At 33.6% G+C, this 16996-nt stretch overlaps 6 protein-coding genes across 8 annotated transcripts; 4 read left to right on the forward strand and 2 right to left on the reverse strand.

The window, feature by feature from the left end:
* The first annotated feature begins 86 nt into the window (after positions 1-86).
* spd-2 (spindle defective 2) lies at positions 87-6303 on the forward strand. Its single transcript, XM_014352068.2, has 17 exons — positions 87-777; positions 989-1146; positions 1242-1376; positions 1455-1591; positions 1658-2165; positions 2234-2695; positions 2766-3041; positions 3116-3327; positions 3403-3666; positions 3748-3892; positions 3961-4327; positions 4407-4806; positions 4876-5055; positions 5130-5313; positions 5379-5577; positions 5663-5810; positions 5884-6303. Exons 1-17 carry the CDS (start codon positions 617-619, stop codon positions 6070-6072), a joined length of 4125 nt encoding a protein of 1374 aa, XP_014207554.2. The 5' UTR covers positions 87-616; the 3' UTR covers positions 6073-6303.
* Positions 6028-7780, reverse strand: LOC106638743 (ERI1 exoribonuclease 3). Its single transcript, XM_014352069.2, has 2 exons — positions 7416-7780; positions 6028-7137 (listed from the first exon to the last, which is right to left on the reverse strand). The coding sequence occupies exon 2, from the start codon at positions 7009-7011 to the stop codon at positions 6325-6327; it is 687 nt and encodes a 228-aa protein (XP_014207555.2). The 5' UTR covers positions 7012-7137; positions 7416-7780; the 3' UTR covers positions 6028-6324.
* Positions 7512-9175, forward strand: LOC106638758 (MICOS complex subunit Mic10). 2 transcript variants are annotated; one of them, XM_089597138.1, is made up of 4 exons: positions 7512-7778; positions 7873-7955; positions 8122-8169; positions 8856-9175. In XM_089597138.1, the coding sequence occupies exons 2-4, from the start codon at positions 7877-7879 to the stop codon at positions 8999-9001; spliced, it is 273 nt and encodes a 90-aa protein (XP_089453264.1). In that variant the 5' UTR covers positions 7512-7778; positions 7873-7876; the 3' UTR covers positions 9002-9175. The 2 variants fall into 2 exon arrangements, with proteins under 2 accessions (XP_089453264.1, XP_014207582.2); XM_014352096.2 differs by having other exon boundaries at positions 7514-7955.
* A 1026-nt stretch (positions 9176-10201) lies between these two features.
* LOC106638757 (sugar transporter SWEET1) lies at positions 10202-11745 on the forward strand. The gene is made up of 6 exons (XM_014352095.2): positions 10202-10423; positions 10510-10587; positions 10745-10868; positions 10979-11134; positions 11205-11324; positions 11400-11745. Exons 1-6 carry the CDS (start codon positions 10347-10349, stop codon positions 11502-11504), a joined length of 660 nt encoding a protein of 219 aa, XP_014207581.2. The 5' UTR covers positions 10202-10346; the 3' UTR covers positions 11505-11745.
* A 502-nt stretch (positions 11746-12247) lies between these two features.
* On the forward strand, positions 12248-13382 carry LOC106638725 (replication protein A 14 kDa subunit). Of its 2 annotated transcripts, XM_089597083.1 has the most exons (4): positions 12248-12428; positions 12726-12912; positions 13001-13133; positions 13313-13382. In XM_089597083.1, exons 1-3 carry the CDS (start codon positions 12333-12335, stop codon positions 13087-13089), a joined length of 372 nt encoding a protein of 123 aa, XP_089453209.1. In that variant the 5' UTR covers positions 12248-12332; the 3' UTR covers positions 13090-13133; positions 13313-13382. The 2 variants fall into 2 exon arrangements, with proteins under 2 accessions (XP_089453209.1, XP_089453208.1); XM_089597082.1 differs by lacking the exon at positions 13313-13382 and having other exon boundaries at positions 12249-12428; positions 13001-13284.
* mio (GATOR complex protein mio) lies at positions 13121-16992 on the reverse strand. The gene is made up of 14 exons (XM_014352049.3): positions 16708-16992; positions 16404-16601; positions 16039-16338; positions 15737-15964; positions 15500-15658; positions 15245-15426; positions 15042-15175; positions 14876-14980; positions 14428-14794; positions 14212-14350; positions 14002-14140; positions 13742-13937; positions 13460-13653; positions 13121-13386 (listed from the first exon to the last, which is right to left on the reverse strand). The coding sequence occupies exons 1-14, from the start codon at positions 16826-16828 to the stop codon at positions 13305-13307; spliced, it is 2544 nt and encodes an 847-aa protein (XP_014207535.3). The 5' UTR covers positions 16829-16992; the 3' UTR covers positions 13121-13304.
* Between the last annotated feature and the right edge of the window lie 4 nt (positions 16993-16996).

Raw genomic sequence — 16996 nt, forward strand, 5'->3', positions numbered from 1 at the left:
GTCGGGAATTTCGGGATCTCTCTCGCCCCGCACACATAGGACGAAAAGAAAAGAGAGGGAGAAGGGGAGAGGAGAGGGACGTATCGGAGCGCGCGTTACGTTTGGGGGGCATTGGGGCTTAGGGTGTTTTGTTGTGCTCGAGAGTCTGCTGCAACTCCTGCTTATGTTTTATGGTCAGTGGTGTTTGTACTTATACCCAATAATTAACGCAGTTACTTAATGTTTGTTTTCGTATTTGCGACGCAACGCGCGGCGTCTTATAATGGTAACGCATGCAAAAAGTCATAAGTACCTACTCAATCTCATCTTCAGTGATTCTCTCTTGGAAAAACCGCGCGTCGTGTACGTCGCACTTAACTCTTTTCCCATATCGTCTCTTTCCCACCTGTGGACATCATCTCAGGCTCGATCGTGAACAATTTCAAATTCAAAGTCGCTGCAGGTATAAGTTACTTATCGGTAGCGTTTGTTTATACTATTTAATAGGTTTAAGTGAACAGTGAATTAGTGAACTCTGGATGTGAAAAAAGTGTATACGTATAAGGAGATCCTTCTCAAAGAAGTTGGCCGGAGTTACGGTGGCGTGCAGTAAGTATAGCTGCTGCTGCGAGGTGCCATGGATAACAACAGGAAGAATCACAACAACAACGTCAAGGACTCGGTTGAGCCGAGCAACCTCAAGAAGCTCCTTGCAGACCTCGTCGCCGACATGACGGATGTGACAATCGTCAGCACACCCCTGCCCCAAGCCACCTCGACGGTTGGTCGGAGGTCCTTGTAAGTTTTCCCGCTCTTAAGTATCTTGTGTTTTTTTTTTTTTTCTCCTACGGTTGCGAGTGACAGAGAAAGCGAGCGCGCTTTCCTTTGTTCTACGCTCGCAAATTTTATCTTGCGATTCGGAGAATCGTGAATCGCAGATCTATGCGGTTGTAATTTTTTTTTTTTTTTTTTTTACATACATTTATATAAATAATGTTTTCACGTTTAGAATGGTAGAGAAAAGCAGCAGATCGACTCTCGAGGAACCGTCAAGTAAGCACAGACAGTTGAATTTCGACAATAGCAATGATTTCAAACAATGTCACACCGATGATGAATCTTCACTGGGGATTCTTCAATTTGATAATATGTCCAATTGCACAAATTGTCAGTATTATTATTTCCTGTCATCACCCGACAATACTATTTATAAGTTGAAAAATTGTACCTATTGGCTAAGATTATACTTTTTATTTTTTTAGTGCTGGATAATGACGTTACTTCTACCTTGACACAGTTGAAAAACCAAAATGATTTTCTAGACAGCAATTGCGAACGCGAGCTTGCTCGTAAGGTGATAAAGAAATATGCTGAGCCTTTTGCTGGCACTTTTTCAAGTAAGATAATTTATATTTTCTCATAAGAAACTTTTAGATTTCGAGTTTCGCTTGTATAATACGTACGCTGCATTATAGAATCGGACAAAGAAAATAATGTGAATTCTACAAATTTGCCTGATTATAATGATCTTGCACGTATTAAAACCATCCGGTCTAGTCTACCTAAGGATGGAAAAATAGATTATGAAAAAAAGTCAACTAATGGTGCCAGTGTGAGTTTATGAAATGTTAAAAAAATACTTTTGTAGCACTGCTTATAGATTGAATATAATTTTTAGATAATTTTTGAGCCAAGTGAAATGACTGGACGGTCTTCTGAATATCAAAATTCATATAAAATAACGTCGGATTGCCCAAACAAATCTAAAAATGATAAAAATGAAACATTTGCAGCACAAAGTTTCAGTGGTATCAGTTATAATAGTAATATAGCTGAAGTGATGGAACAGTTTGGAAATGAAGAATTTATGTCTGGATCAAAAGTTGGCAATCAAATATTAGCTGATGAAATATCTTGGAGAAAAAATCAGTTAGAATCCGTGCCAACTGGTGAAATCGAAAATGACAGACTGGAACTTTCTTGTTTTTCTGGAGTCATAGGATCTGGTGATTTAACGGTAGAAGATGGGAGAATATCTGTGGGTGAATTTTTTCAACGGAAATGCGGCACTATGGGCCACTTGTCCATTAATGCTTCTGATAGGCCAAGTCTTGGCTTAGACACAAATTCTTGTAAGAAGCAAAGAAAATGTCGTGCCTTGGTGGACCAAACAGTAACATCTGCAGGTGATATAATATCACAGTAACGTCATATGAACAACTAATTTTCACTTACTCATTTATTTTATTTTTAGTTAATAATTTAGATGAATCTGAAAAAAACATTGTTGATTCTACTAAAGATCCGAGTGTTATGAGTTTGAGCAGCATTGCTAAAGCACTTCAGAATATAGAAGAAGATGTAACTCCAACAAAATTAATTGATAAACTCATGGAAGCAAATGAAAAAGCCAAGAAACAGGAAGGTAAAATAACATCTGCTGGTCAAACTTATAATATTTTACCGGATCATAGACCATCTTTGCCTGTCCTAAACGTCACAACTGAAACACGACAAAACTATGGTCATAAATTATCTTTAGGCAGTAAAAATGTTTCACAAATGGACAATGAAATATTTGATGACATACTAAGTAATAGAAAAGTTACGGATCAAAACTTAAGACAATTATTTGGAATGGAGGATTACAAAGTTTTACAAGACGTTACTTTAAAGTGCAGCGATGGTTTCTCATTACAACAAAATTCATCTAAAAGTATACAATTTTTTCTTCTCTCAAAAATCATCGACACGCTCTAAGCCTGTAAATTTTGTTGTGTTATTAGGTGAAAATTTAAGTATTCCTCGTGCTGACAGTAGTGGGATGCCTTCGTTGAAATGGAAACTATCACAGTTACAATGTACCCCAAATAGTGGTTCTGTTAAAAGTAATTCTGGAAATGAAGTATCGAGCTTGATTCATGACACAGAGTCTGCGACATTTAATAACGAACCTAATAATAGTGAACCAACGTTGGCAATGGACGATTTATCAATGAAAGAAAAGACACTCACACCATTACGTACATCACCCCCAGTAAAAGACCAATCATTTGATAGAAGTACATAATTTAATTAAATCAATTTTTGTTCCAAACGAGTATTTGAATACTTTTCAAATGAATTGCTTTTGCAGGAAAAGTAAAGGTTGGGAAGAAGACACAAGAACTCTGTACCTGTTTGGTAGGCATACCGCAAGAAACCGATTTTGAATTATGTAATGGAACAGATCGTTGGATCGTTTGTAAATTACAACTTTTTCAAATTCAAGGAGAAAAGGATAATATTCAACTTTCTCTACCAAACAAGGACATATTAATTGAACCCAAGGGAAACAAATGTTTCAAGGTAATTGTATATATAATGTCAACTAACACGTTTCACCAGTAATAGCTTTTAACTATCAGTTTTAATATTATTTAGATTGGTGTGAAAATGCCGCGTATAGGAAACTTCATAGTTTCAGTCTTGCATATTCCTTGCTTAGATATGGTAACAAAAAATAATTGGTTGTTAAAGCATGTAATGTGCTTTATGCCAGAAGAACCAGATATCAGAATATCTACTCCGTCAGAGGACAACGTTGTAAATTTTCAAATGATAACAGAAGATACAAGTAATAGCGTATCTATTACTTTGGAAAACAGAAATAGTATCAATGTACCTGTTTTAATGCGCTTAAATCAAGTAGGTATTTGCATAAAGATCTAAAAATGATATTAAAAATTCTGGTTTATCGTGAAAATATGGTTTTTGCTTATTAAACAGGATGAACCTGAATTATTTAGTTTTAATGGTAGTTTTAACGAATCTCTAAATAATCCGAGGAAACAAGTACAATTACTACTGAAGCCAAAAGTGCCATCAACAATAGATATTGATTTTAGAGGAACATCTCTTGAATCTTTTATAGGTACAGCATATAAACATTTAAAATAAATTTTGCGAAAAAATATTACTCATTTTTTCTTATATTTACAGAGAAAATACATCAAAAAGGTGTATACAGTGCTGAAGCTAAGTTAAGTGTCTCAGTCTGCTTCAAAGAAAATGAGGAATATCCTATCAAGGAAATAAAACTAAAGGGTTTCCTAGGTTCTTGTAAACTTGATATTATTGATACTGAATTTCCTTTACTTCTACAACCCAAAGTAGTAAAATCAATAATTATAAAAAACTCAGGAAATATCGTTGTGACAGCTATTATAAATGTTGTAAAATCTAAAGAAAATCAAAATGAATGCCGGGACTTTTGTATATATCCTAATAACATTATACTTAATGAAGGTGATAAGTTAGCTTTACAAATTACGTATAGCCCTGAAGATAATAAGACTGACGTTGAAAGGTAATCAAAAAATATTTTTCACAATCTATTAAGTTTTCAGTTTTAAATGCAGGATTTGTCACATTTTAATGAATTTCAGACAAGCCATGATTAAGATCGTGATAGGAAATAAAGCTTCATTTTATCCTGTAATCGGAGAAAAAGTACTTTCAGATGACTGTGACTCCATTAGTAGTTCACACCACCTTCAAAGCTCCGAAACTCCACAGCACTTAAAATCTGTTGGTTCTTCAACGTCACCACAGAGTTCATACTACAACAGGTCTGGTACTTCAGGACGGCAATCGCCATGCAGTACGGCTTCAGGTAGTTCTGCAGTGGTGAAAGAAAACATAACACTTAGAGCTACTCACGTGTCTTTAGTATGGGGCAGTGTTAAAATCGGGAAATCGGACACACAACAGTTCACAGTTCGAAATACTGGTAACAGCAAATTGAAACTTTTTGTTTCTATCAAATCAGAGGGTCGGTGTTTCAAGGTAGGAGGGTAATTTGTGTTATTTGAGATTTTGGTTGATTACATTTTAAAATCATACGGAAACTTTTAGTTTTCCAAAGAAAGAGGCTCACTATCAACGTCAATGATAATATGTCTTCAAGCCATGGAAAGCAAAACACTGTTTGTTGTTTTTACACCTGCTTTTGCAAAAGCTGCGGCTGGAAAGATATTTTTTTCTCACTACAACTCGGTGAAAGAAAATAGCGCAATTAGTGGTTACGTGAAATCGGTAAGTGTCGTTTATTGAAAACTTTTATTTATGGTATATAGCACCGAAAAAATTTTATTATGTCCTTAATTTAGATGCCACTGTTTGGATACGGTGGATACGGAAAAATTGAAATTTATGAAGCTATCAAAGACATAAGTGAACAAATGTGGCTTTCTCTGGGACATTTAAATTCAGATGGAATTCTTCACTCAAAAATCAGATTAATGAATAGAGGAGATTTGACATGTTTTGTGAAAGCAAAAATTATTCCAAAAGGTTTTTATATGCATACATATTGTTTTTACTCAAATTAATAATAAACTAACAATATTTTTACGTAGCTCTGTGTCCATCTGCAATATCCAGTTGGTATGTCAAACCTAATGAAATTCTGCTTCCACCAAAACAAACTCAATCAGTTTTAATAGAGTTTCGCCCGAAAAAGGATGATTTTCCCCATGCACATCGAATTGGTGTAATACATGTAGGAACATTAAGACTTATACATGGCGATGAACCAACAAGATTACGAATAAGGAGGTAAATCATGATACTGATAATATAGATTCACAGATATTTATTTTGTACCAAGCTAACTATTTAAAATTCATATTACAAATCACAGGTTGTACAAAAAGTTAGCTGATAGTGATCAACTAAATCCTAAAATAGACTATTTGGCCAATGAATTTAAAGAAGTTGTTCATCAAATATCTAAGGCCTTTCCTAATGAATCATTTACTCAAGATCTAAAACTAATTAAAGATTCAGAGGTAAGAATTTTGAATTGATCAATTTTAACGCTCCATGAACAATCGTTAATAAAAATACTTTTTGGTTACTCAGCAAAATCTTGGTGATTTGTGTAAGGGGATAGTACAAAATGATATAAAGATGACTATAGAAATTCCAGCAGATGAAACTATGTCTATGTTCCAAGATAATATGGAAGATTCTCAAACGTTTTATTCATTGTGCAGTAATCAAGACAATACATTGTATTTTGGTGGGGAAAGTTTTTTACCACCTGAATGATTTTTACGTGCTCTAGTAATAAAGAGGAATATATACATATATAAAATTAAAGTGTACATAAAGCACATCATTCTACTGTATTTACATATATATATTTCAATGAACTCATGATGCCTTGTGTGAAGAAAAAGAGTATAGATTTATATTATTTTGTGTAAAAGTTTTAATGATTTTATACTTTTCTAATATAAATGAGTTTTATTGAATACAACAGTATTAGTGTAAAATATTTTATATTTTTAATAAACAAAATTACAAACCAACACTAACGTCAAATTTTTTGTCCTTAACATTTGATGTAATAATGAATTGCGGCCTATTCCTCTCGGCTAAAACTCTCATTAATCTAGTAATATTATGAGCATCATCAAGACCGCAATGGTTTCTTCCTTGGAATTTCATGTTAAAGTGCTTCAACATATCGTTTATACCACGTGGATAATAATTGGTGGCTGAACAAAATGTTGTTTTCAAGTTAATCCACTCTTTAAAATAACTTGGCACTTCAATGTTATCGAGCTTGCACTGTTCTGGAAGCATTACTTTCAAATCCCAATCACCACAAGTCACAAAAGCACTTTTACCCTCTTCATCAAAATAATTTCCATTTTTTATCCACTCGCAAAATTTGGAAAACACTACTGGAAAAAAGTCTTCATCATCCAACGTCTCTTGCATTAGTCCTGTTAATGTACTGCAGTATGTAGACAATTGTGGATGCACTCTAGGTTTGACGTACTCATGAAAAACATCTGTTATGTGCCAATCTTCGGAAGACACGGCAAAACACGGGATTTCAATGATTTCTTGTGGTTTTAATATTTTGTTGGCCTCACAAGTTGCTTCAAAATCCAATACTAGAAAGTTTTGAAATGGTTTATACTCCTTGACTCTTTTGGGTAATTGTTTACCTAGCCTCATGAGTGCACGATGTGCCATATCGAACACATTAAATGATTATTTGGCAATATCTCAATGTTTATGTTTTCATAAAATCAATCATGACATTCGAAACAACAGGTTAGATTTGTCATTGATTTCTATGTCCTTGCTCTTGGATGAAACCTAAAATTTGAAATTTATTCACATAAAACTGACATAACATATATTATATCACTTAAATACATTTAATAATGAAAAAAAAAGAATTTAAAGAAGTTAGTAATGTTTGGAAAATATTTACAAGCGCGTCTTATGTAATTCACATAGGAAAAAATTTACCATTTCATCTAAAGTATTTACACTAAATTATGAGAGTATATAGCCATAGGTACATGTTACTATCTTATGTATAAATAATGATGATAAATATACGGTTTATTGGTAATGATTTAAAAAAATACCTTGCTATGAACGTACACCGCAATAGTCACTCTATATAAACAAAACTGCCGACAACCATCACAAACAAGAGCAGCAGACGACAATTTTAGTACTCCGACTTATACATCCGTATCGCACGCGCAGTGTCACATCTAAAATTGTTAGTGTAGCAAAAAAAGAGATAAAGTAGCAAATGGAAGCAACTTAAAAATCATCGAAATCAGTCGTATCCACTTCGACGGACAGTGAATAATCGAGCCATTAGTCCGCAAAGTATAATGCATCCCATAAAATAAGTTAACGAGGTGACGCGTCACGCGATCGATTTAAAACGATAGACCAGGGCAGACATCCAAGACCCGGCGCGTCTCTGACCTGCAGCAGTGTGTATAGTCCTATTAGTGCTTTGGTTTTGGTGCAGCTGTCTGTCTATTTTGTGACGTAACGAGCCACGCGTTTTTGCCCTTGTTTTTGCAGAAAAATGGCCCCTACTGTCTGGACAGAGGAGGAAGTTGGGAGAAAATGGGACAGGTGCTTTGCGGACGCGGTCTTTAAATTAGGTGAGTTGAATCAGATCAAGCAGGTATAAGTGCCAAGTACCCGCTGTGCCCTTTGATTTCAACGCTATATCTGGCTTTTTTTACCACCACCACTTCCTTCTCCTCCTTTACCCTGCATCCCCGAGTCGCGTGTTAACCCATAGCTTTAATTTTTGACGTTTTTCAGGAGGTGGCATTTTTCTCGGCTCCGTCATCTCGCTGCTCTTCTTCAGGAGTAAGTTGGCTTGATTATTTTGCTGCTGATGTTTGTGCATGTGTATATTAATTTCTTGTCATCAGTAGACAGTAGATACAGCTGACTATTCTTACTTGAATTTTTTTATTTTATTTAAACAGTGTGTGTGTGTGGTATGTGTTTAACCTCACAGCTTTTCTTTAGAGTTAACTCAACACTGTCAACAGCTGATGTTTCATGTTTATTTTTTTCATGCTGATGATAACGATGAATGAACCGTGGCCTTTTTTTAATTGATACGTGGGCGTACGCGTTTAAAAAATCTTTCACATTTTATTTACTTACTCGAAAATTTATTTGTTTCACGAAAATCCTTGTAAAAACCAAACAAGGTACTTACGATTTTTGAATATTTTTATGAATTCGCAATAAATTTTCTCTTGAACTACGTACTTAATTATACGTACACAACTTGTAGCTCATTGGTAAAATCTTGGGATAAGTAGTTCACTGCTAATGATATAATTAATATGATAAATTAAAAAACTTTTATTTTTATCTTCATTTCATCATTTGCATATACATACATACCCATTGATTTGAGAACTAAATTTAATCAATTCATGATTGAGATATACCATCACAGATTAGAGAATTTAATATTCTAATCTTAAGTTTTGCATTATGAGAAAATTTTGTTTAAAGATTGCTTATTTTCTTTGCAGAAAAATGGCCTATAGTGACAGGGGCAGGTTTTGGTTTAGGTATGGCATATTCAAATTGTCAAAAAGAAATTAACTCCATAGTCACCCAAAATGTATCAGCAGCAAGCAGTAAACCATCCACCACAGAAAAATCAGGAAAACGTTAGGTCAAAGTGAAAATTTATAATTGTTAATTGATAATGACTAGTTAAATTTGTATTAAATGGCATAATATTGCCTCTGTAAAAATGCAGAAATTATCACAGTGTACATACATAATTTATATTCATCGTAAGCTGTAACTCGAAGCAATACAATAAAATCAGTTTCTTTCAATTTTATCACAAAAAAAAAACTTTAACCTATTGTTTTGTTAGTGTTTTAACATTGGTAAATCTACATTTTCCTATAAAAAGAAAACAAGGTACCGCTGTTGATGACAAAACCATAAGCTGCGTAGATATTTTTAATAGAACAATTTATAGCTCTCTTTAACAAGAGCTTCCTGTTAAGCAAAAGGGACGGCTACTTTATATAGTTATATTTGTAGCAGATGAGGTTTAAGGTTGAGGAAAAATATTTAAATAATCGCACGTTTATTGATGCAACGTTTCTACTAAGTAAACTATTGTAAACTAGTATTTTTGAGTGATAGTTCAAATAGTCAAATTACCTTGCAATGATAATAAGTACCCAAATTTTATGACATAAATATTGTATTTTTCAATGTTGTGAGCATAAAACGTATCAAAAAGTTTTGTTTAACGAATACTATTAATTTTACACTATCGCTAAACAGCACTGCAAAGCTTGAACATAAACTTTTTACTGTCAAAAATAAATTATTATTACAAATTTTAATCGAGTTTAAGTTTTTTTTTATGATATTCAAAGTTGAAAAAACTTGCGTTTTGAAAAATAAGATAAATAAAGTTATTTGCTTTGTCGAATGTGATAAATTCATGCTCAGCTCAGTTCCCGCAATTAAGTAATTTACGCAATCTGATCAAAATTAATCAAGGGAAGCAGTACGTGCCTCGTGATTGCAACGAAGCGGAGCGGCAATGTTTACTAATAAAGGAAGAAACAAACATTACGGAGTGAAGAAAAAAAAAAGAGCAGCGTATAAGTATAATTTATATTAGTCATTCTGCGGAGTTGGGATTCGCTGTAATCGCGTATATAGTAATCCCCGTCATCTCATTACATACTTATCGTCCAGCACGATCCTCTGCGTCTCTCTGTCGTCATTGCACACACACGACGGTGGCCTCCCCCCCCCCTCTGCCTGAGGAGGAATATATATTTCAGGGTCGATCGGCTGCTCGAGAGAGGGTCTTTCAAATGCAATTTAGTGTCGGCGTGGCCACTATACGTGGAGCACGTTAGTTCACCCAGGATTTCACGCACTTCTAACATCTCTCGTGCGGGCGCGGTGTTTTAACTTTTTTTTTTTTTTTTTTTTCATTTCTTCGTTCTTATTTTTTCGTTTGTTTGTTTATTTTCCTCGTCATGCCTATGGAGGATTACAAAGACATCGTTGGCACTTGTGCCTTCGTGACAACAATGGCCCACATGCTGTCTCCATCGTGAGTAAATATTATAAATTAGACTTGACTGAAAAACTAGACGGTTTACCGCAACATTGGTTAATTTATTGCTTTTTGCATCGTAGGTTGATGTGCAAAGACATTTGCAAAAAAGGAACGGCGAAAGGAGTCGATCCGATGCCTTTTATCGGTGGCTTGTCCATGTAAGTTCCATTCACGTATAGGTATACTTACTTGATGTGAATTCATTCATCTCTATATCTCTAATGGGTGTAGCACTACTATCGACAGAATTTTAATTTTCCAAGTACCTTGAGTCGTTTAATTAAATTATAATGCGAATTCCTTTGAATTTTCCAGGGGCGTTATCATGTTGCAGTATGGATATCTGGTCCAAGATTCGACAATGATTAACATTAATTTGTTTGGTTTTTTCGTAAATTTTGTTTACACGTTGATATATTACTTTTACTCGCCTGACAAGGTAATTAACTGTCATTATGTCGAAATCGTCAATGAATTTACGATTATTGTTATCCTAATGGACTAAAATTGTTGGAAATGTCTTATCATCGTTTTTCTTTTTCTTTTCAGATAAGCTGTCTGATAACTCTGAGCAAAGCAGTGGCTTTTGTTGCTGTAGTTTTAGGATATACGAAAATTGAAAGCCAAGAACACATTGAATACAGATTTGGAATCGTAACGACAGTATTATTTTTACTTTTAATTGCATCACCGCTCTTTAATTTGGTAGGGCTTATAGATTTGTTCAACACGCATAAGTTTAAATCTAATTTTACTAATTAAATTTGTGTTTTAGGGCGAAATCATTAGAACCAAAAGTACCGCAATGCTTCCATTCCCGCTTATTTTTATGGGAACAATTGTTTCATTCCAATGGCTCTTGTATGGGCTCATAATAAACAACGCTTTTATTATTGTAAGTTTCTTCCAATATTATTGCTGAAACCAATATTATTACCTAAAATGTATTATATCATCTTTGTATTTACAGTTCCAGAACGCAGTTGGTTTTGTCTTATCTTTTACTCAATTATCTTTATTTGCAATATATCCTTCTACTCCGGTAGAAGAAAATGCTGACAAGAAAGAAAATTAATTTTTAACTCCGTTAAATTTATCAATGGCTAGTGAATATTTACAATCACTTAAAATCAATTGTGCAAATCCAATACCTATATATTTTTGTAACGTATTTTAATGAAGAAAAATTTAAAATCGTCATTCGTGCATACATATATTTTTATCACTCGTGAAAAAATGTTATTTTAATACAATTATTATGTTTGTACATACATATTATATGTAAAAAAATTTAGTAAAAAATGTGTCTTGTTCAAGTGCTACTTAAAATTATTATAAACAAGTCCACGACTGTATACAGAAAGAATTACTAGTTTTCAGTAAATATCGTTTGAAAAACTAACAGCTGCCATTCAACCATTATCATCCATCACTGTAACTTACAATAATTGGTTAATAGCTAGGTCTACATCGACCGAGTTCCAAGTGATTAGAGTTTAAGTGAAATAGACCATTATGATGCTAATACCTTGAGATGAATTACAGTAAAACGAGTAACTATAATGATTTTTGTTAATTTTTTTTTTTTTTTTTTTTTTTCAAATTGAATTTGTGAAATTCGAAATTTTTTTTTAATTTTTAGATTAATTATCTTTAATGTTACTATTTGTGAATCAATAGTACATCGCTCTATAAAACTAGGTATACGAAACTGTTTAATAAATTAAAGTTCTTTTTTAAATTGCCCTCTCTCTCCCCGAGGCGGCTTTTCCGATAATGTAGATCCCTGAATTTATCGTCTCTCCTTTACTTCCTGCCGCCTTTTCGCGCGCAATGTCATTGAGGTTTGGATTTTGTTTCGAATCGTCACGTCGCAACAAACAATAACATTTGTAAGAAAACAATGGTAGTAAGCATCATGCCAGCAAAACGTATTGTCGGCCAGCATCTGTCCCAGCACATTAATTCAGATGTAATTCTTCTCGGTCAAGTAAAAAAGGTGAGTTTTTCAATTATCTGGTTTCTTAACCTTATATCTGTTGGTACGGTTGTTGTACCATTTTTTAATTTTCATTTAATTTATTCAAATCGTTGTTTATTTTATATCATAATTCTTATAAATTTTCAAATCAGGTAATTCTACATTTGCTTGATGTGTGATGGATTTTTTATCCAGTGTTTTATGGGTACATTAAGTTTTTACCATGTAGTTTTAGGGGCATCATAGGTATTTAATGTAATTTTTAGGCATTTTATTGTACCTTGTTAATATAAAACTGTACTTCATTTTTTTCAGGTAAATTCAAATGGAACGGGTGTTGAACTGTTGACCACAGACAATGTTTCTGTCAATGTCAACCTTCCAGAACCAATTGACGGAAATTGTGAAGGTATCATAGAAGTTCACGGAACTGCAGTGTCAAAATCAACTGTCTCAGGAAAATCATACGTGCATTTTCCACCTGAATTATCTGATAACTTTGGTAAATGTTGTTTGTCATCTTTGTGAATGAATTTTAATATTATAACTATTTGATAAAAAAAAAAAAAAAAAAAAAAATTTTATTTTAGAATCAGAAAAGTACAATTCATTTCTTCTTACTCTACACATGATGGGCAGCAAAAAATGGAAAATAAGTGCAGATGATGAACCGTACTAAACACTCATTGTTACTCCGTATTTTTTTTAAATGTTCAATAAACCGTAAGTTTTTTTTTTTTTGTATTTATAAGAGTGTATTTTACACACTGCTGGTAAATATATTAGGTATTTTTATAAATCTGATTGTATAGATCATTTTATTAATATAAAAAAGTTCTATTAAAATGAGGACACTTTTCCAATAAAAAAAACACAAAATTCATACTTCATGATTTACACAGCACCTGTTTTACAAGACGCATCCAAAGAAAAACATCTACAAGTACAAGAAGTCACTGGACATTCCGAATGTTGTCTGTAAACATTATACAAAAAATTAATAATTTTTCAAGCCTTTGATGTAAAAAATCGATCCTGCATTCACTTACTGAAACCAATGTATAATGTGATTTGCATGACCACCATGTCTACACGTTTGACACCATGTGAACCAACTGCTAAATTCTGTTATTTTATTTTCGTCGTCATTTTTATTTCCAGATGGTAAGTCAGTTATAGTTCCCATGTGCATTAAACAAATAGCACATCGTGGTAATGGTTTTCTGCAATTTATACAAGTAGACTGCAAAGAAGAAGAATTAATTTTAAATTACTAGAGATTTTTGAAGTTTAGCAAAAATAGTTGTCAAGAAAATTTAAATATGGCTCACTTTAACTTGACTTCCTTGTTTTCCATAATTTCTCACTCGAGCGAATCCTTGCATAAACGTGGATATACTCTTTCCACAAAAATGACAGGAAATGTACATTTGATGCGATGGTTTTTCTGATTTTGTTGTTCCCCTTATTATGTCGAAATGAGCTCTCTGATTCCACATTTTCCAAGAATCTAAAAGATTCCTATAACTAAATAAAAATTTTGTTAGATATTTATATTGAAAAAAGTTGATTAATTTTTCTTTTGACTTACCTTTCGATCCAAAGTAGAACTTCTGGCTCTTTCAATAGATTTTCTTCCAAAGCTCTCACTGCAATTAAACTACAACTTTGTACATCTCCAGTGATATCCAAGTATCTGTGAAGTAACCGAATACCTTCCGAGTTGGCTCCTATAGATAAATAAATGGTTTGCTGTGAGTATTCATTTTGTTCAGAAAATTATATAGTTGAATAGTTTTACCAGTTAATAAAAATCCAGCCAAGTATCCCTCATCGAGTAAACTTTGAGTCAGTTTATTTATGTAATCACACAATTTTGCATCTGATAAAAACATCAATGCAAATGCTACTCTGTCTTCCACAGCCACGCCACTTTCATTCTAAGAAATTCAAGTCATTATCAGGAAACTAAAATTAAAAATTAACAAATCGCATAATATAAATTTTGTATACTTACAAGAACATTTTCATAGGAATCACTGTCAGCAGTGAGGAACGCAAAAGTCGCTCTGAGATAGGGATCAGTCAGTTGAGCTCGTGACTTTAAACACAATTCTCTCCACATACTACTTTTTTCTTCCGAGAATCCAGATAGTGCCATTGCAACAATATGTAAATTCGATGCTAGGGACATTTTACTAGCACCTCTATTTAAAATTTCAATTGCTTGTCGCAAACCTAAATTGAAGACAGATATTGCCGATGCTCTGGAATAAGTGCCTTCTCTTTCTAGACGTTCTATAAATAAATTATTGTAAGGCATATTTGAATCTTTCTCAAATCTCCAACCGCATAATTGTAGAGCCTTATCGCGATCAGGTGATCTGTACAATTTTACAAACGTTAATTAACTGCACAAGTTATATTATGTTTTGTGATTTGCAGTGACAAATAATTAAGCTCACCTATAAGTTTTGGCAGTGTGATTGGAGCCAATATCTGCCCATGGTCTGTGGACAATTTCCGACTTTACAAAACCTCCTGTTTGTCCATCTAGTTTGAGAACAGTCCTACAATAAAATAACGAATTATAGACATTCAAAGTTTGAAATGATTAATCTTACTACCAACCTGATACCAGGATGTTTCAGTACTCCAGTTGCTATTGTGCCATCTTCTACTAAAGAACGACTGAGGTATAACCATTGCCACAAATTTTTTAAAGTCTCGTCTTCAGCTAGTTCTCCGTTTTGTGCTAATTCAGGCTGAGACGGTTAAATAAAAAATAAATATAATTGAATCATTAAAGTAACTTACATTTTTTAAATATTCACCAATAGACCATAGCCTGCCATTGCACGTTTCTTCGTTAATATTGAAATATCACCCAAGTCTTTGTAAATTTTATCGCTACTACAAATATATTTAAAAGTTTTGGAAGAATGATTCCATACAAGATGAGATCTGGCAGACCAATTTAAAGTTATTCTCTCATTAACAGTATAATCAGTCAAACCTGAAATATTAAAGTTGTTAATTAAATACTACAAAAATAAATTGTAAATACATAAGCATTGGCAAAAGTATACCTTGTTGAGAAATTCCTAAAAATCTATTTACATGTGTGGGATGCCATGAGAAACTAGTTGGATTGGCCCATGAAGGTGCAATGGTTCTCTCAAGAGCCCCAGGCTCTGCATCCTCTCTGACAGTTCCGTAATGCTGTATATCATGGAGATATAGAGATCCTTTACAAATGTAGAGGATAGTATTAATAAAAATGGTAGTGTTACAATGAAAAAGAAATAATTGACTAATTTAAATACCAGAGTCTTTTTGTAGTGAACCTAGTAAACTTTGTCTGGTAGGGCACCACAAAACTTTAGTTACTGGTTTTTGCTGAAGGAGGGTAAGAAGTGGTTTTTCAAAAGAACGTGTATCCCAAATGATGATTTGATTGTCAACTTGTGACACCAAATAATGATCATTGTGGGGATTTACTGCTAAACTAAAGACAGCCTTTGTCGACGTTGTATTTACTACTTTTACCGAATCTGTAAATTTTTTGTGATTAGATTTTTCATCATCTTGATTGTCAGTAAAAATTGACTCGAATTGTACATCTTACCCCGAAAGTCAACGATTTTAAGCTGCTTATTGTTGGCCCCAGCAACCAAACACTTTGGCTCATTCTTGAACCAAGATAGTGAATGTATTGTCTCGGAATTGCCAGTTTCGGCAATTGGTTTAGGCATTTCCACTTGACTGGCATTGTAATGGTGTGCTTTCTCTGTGCTGAGTGGACTTTTTGAAACATCCCACAAAAGTAAAGACTGATCGGTACGATACTTGTCCAGCCCAGAGACCAATATATTAGTATCTACAGGATTCCAAGCAACAGCGTTGCACTGCCTAGCATGTTTAGGAACTGAAAAATCAATTCATGAATTCACAGCAATTTTATAAAACTTATTATTCTTAATTAAAACGTACCAAATTCTTTGCCCGCTATACCCAAGGCGTCAAAAATAGTGGGGCCAAAAGTTGCTAGTGCAATTTTTCCATTGGCCTGTCCAACAGCTAACAAAATATCTGGCTCAGGATGAGGATAGATGTCAATGCACTTGACATAAGGGTAACTTGTACTACTCGCTAGGAGATGTGCAACTGTTTCATCCGATACTTTAATACCTATTTAAATGAAGTAAACAACGATCTCATGAACATAATTAAATGGTTATATACTAAGTGATCAAATTTCAAAGAGCCAATCAAATGTGAAATTAAAAGGACTTACACGATGGTCTGACGCTCTCCTTGAGCTGTGCTATTTCGTAGAGGTATATTTCTGTCCCCCAAGTGATAAACTTATTCGGATGTATCGGAGACCACTGAACTTCTAACTTAACGCTTGTCATAACTTTCTTACTTGCTCAACGATTATAGTCGATAAATATTACAAACAGTCTTTCATTTTCATGCTAAGAGCAGTTTGTCCTAAAAGTATTGAAAAAAAATTATGATCTCTTATCATTAAGTTTAATGAGTAAGCATATAACTATGACTCCGGATTTCGGACTGTAAAC

Source organism: Copidosoma floridanum, unplaced genomic scaffold (assembly GCF_036245765.1).
Source record: "Copidosoma floridanum isolate Cflo_tuat_1 unplaced genomic scaffold, Cflo_Japanese_pri ptg000030l, whole genome shotgun sequence".
NCBI lineage: Eukaryota > Metazoa > Arthropoda > Insecta > Hymenoptera > Encyrtidae > Copidosoma > Copidosoma floridanum.

What these genes read in the sequence shown, in the direction of transcription:
- mio (XM_014352049.3), bottom strand. Translation starts at nt 16,828, where the DNA reads ATGACAAGCGTTAAGTTAGAAGTTCAGTGGTCTCCGATACATCCGAAT. An exon ending in TATAGCGGGCAAAGAATTTG is followed by an intron (nt 16,339 to 16,403) that starts GTACGTTTTAAT and finishes TTGATTTTTCAG; the next exon opens with TTCCTAAACATGCTAGGCAG. An exon ending in TTTAGGAATTTCTCAACAAG is followed by an intron (nt 15,427 to 15,499) that starts GTATACTTTTGC and finishes TTAATATTTCAG; the next exon opens with GTTTGACTGATTATACTGTT.
- spd-2 (XM_014352068.2), top strand. Translation starts at nt 617, where the DNA reads ATGGATAACAACAGGAAGAATCACAACAACAACGTCAAGGACTCGGTT. An exon ending in ATCTCTTGAATCTTTTATAG is followed by an intron (nt 3,893 to 3,960) that starts GTACAGCATATA and finishes TTATATTTACAG; the next exon opens with AGAAAATACATCAAAAAGGT. An exon ending in AACTAATTAAAGATTCAGAG is followed by an intron (nt 5,811 to 5,883) that starts GTAAGAATTTTG and finishes TTGGTTACTCAG; the next exon opens with CAAAATCTTGGTGATTTGTG.
- LOC106638743 (XM_014352069.2), bottom strand. Translation starts at nt 7,011, where the DNA reads ATGGCACATCGTGCACTCATGAGGCTAGGTAAACAATTACCCAAAAGA.
- LOC106638758 (XM_089597138.1), top strand. Translation starts at nt 7,877, where the DNA reads ATGGCCCCTACTGTCTGGACAGAGGAGGAAGTTGGGAGAAAATGGGAC. An exon ending in GGACGCGGTCTTTAAATTAG is followed by an intron (nt 7,956 to 8,121) that starts GTGAGTTGAATC and finishes GACGTTTTTCAG; the next exon opens with GAGGTGGCATTTTTCTCGGC. An exon ending in CTCGCTGCTCTTCTTCAGGA is followed by an intron (nt 8,170 to 8,855) that starts GTAAGTTGGCTT and finishes TTTTCTTTGCAG; the next exon opens with AAAAATGGCCTATAGTGACA.
- LOC106638757 (XM_014352095.2), top strand. Translation starts at nt 10,347, where the DNA reads ATGCCTATGGAGGATTACAAAGACATCGTTGGCACTTGTGCCTTCGTG. An exon ending in ACTTTTACTCGCCTGACAAG is followed by an intron (nt 10,869 to 10,978) that starts GTAATTAACTGT and finishes TTTTCTTTTCAG; the next exon opens with ATAAGCTGTCTGATAACTCT. An exon ending in CATCACCGCTCTTTAATTTG is followed by an intron (nt 11,135 to 11,204) that starts GTAGGGCTTATA and finishes TTTGTGTTTTAG; the next exon opens with GGCGAAATCATTAGAACCAA.
- LOC106638725 (XM_089597083.1), top strand. Translation starts at nt 12,333, where the DNA reads ATGGTAGTAAGCATCATGCCAGCAAAACGTATTGTCGGCCAGCATCTG. An exon ending in TTCTCGGTCAAGTAAAAAAG is followed by an intron (nt 12,429 to 12,725) that starts GTGAGTTTTTCA and finishes CATTTTTTTCAG; the next exon opens with GTAAATTCAAATGGAACGGG. An exon ending in TGAATTATCTGATAACTTTG is followed by an intron (nt 12,913 to 13,000) that starts GTAAATGTTGTT and finishes ATTTTATTTTAG; the next exon opens with AATCAGAAAAGTACAATTCA.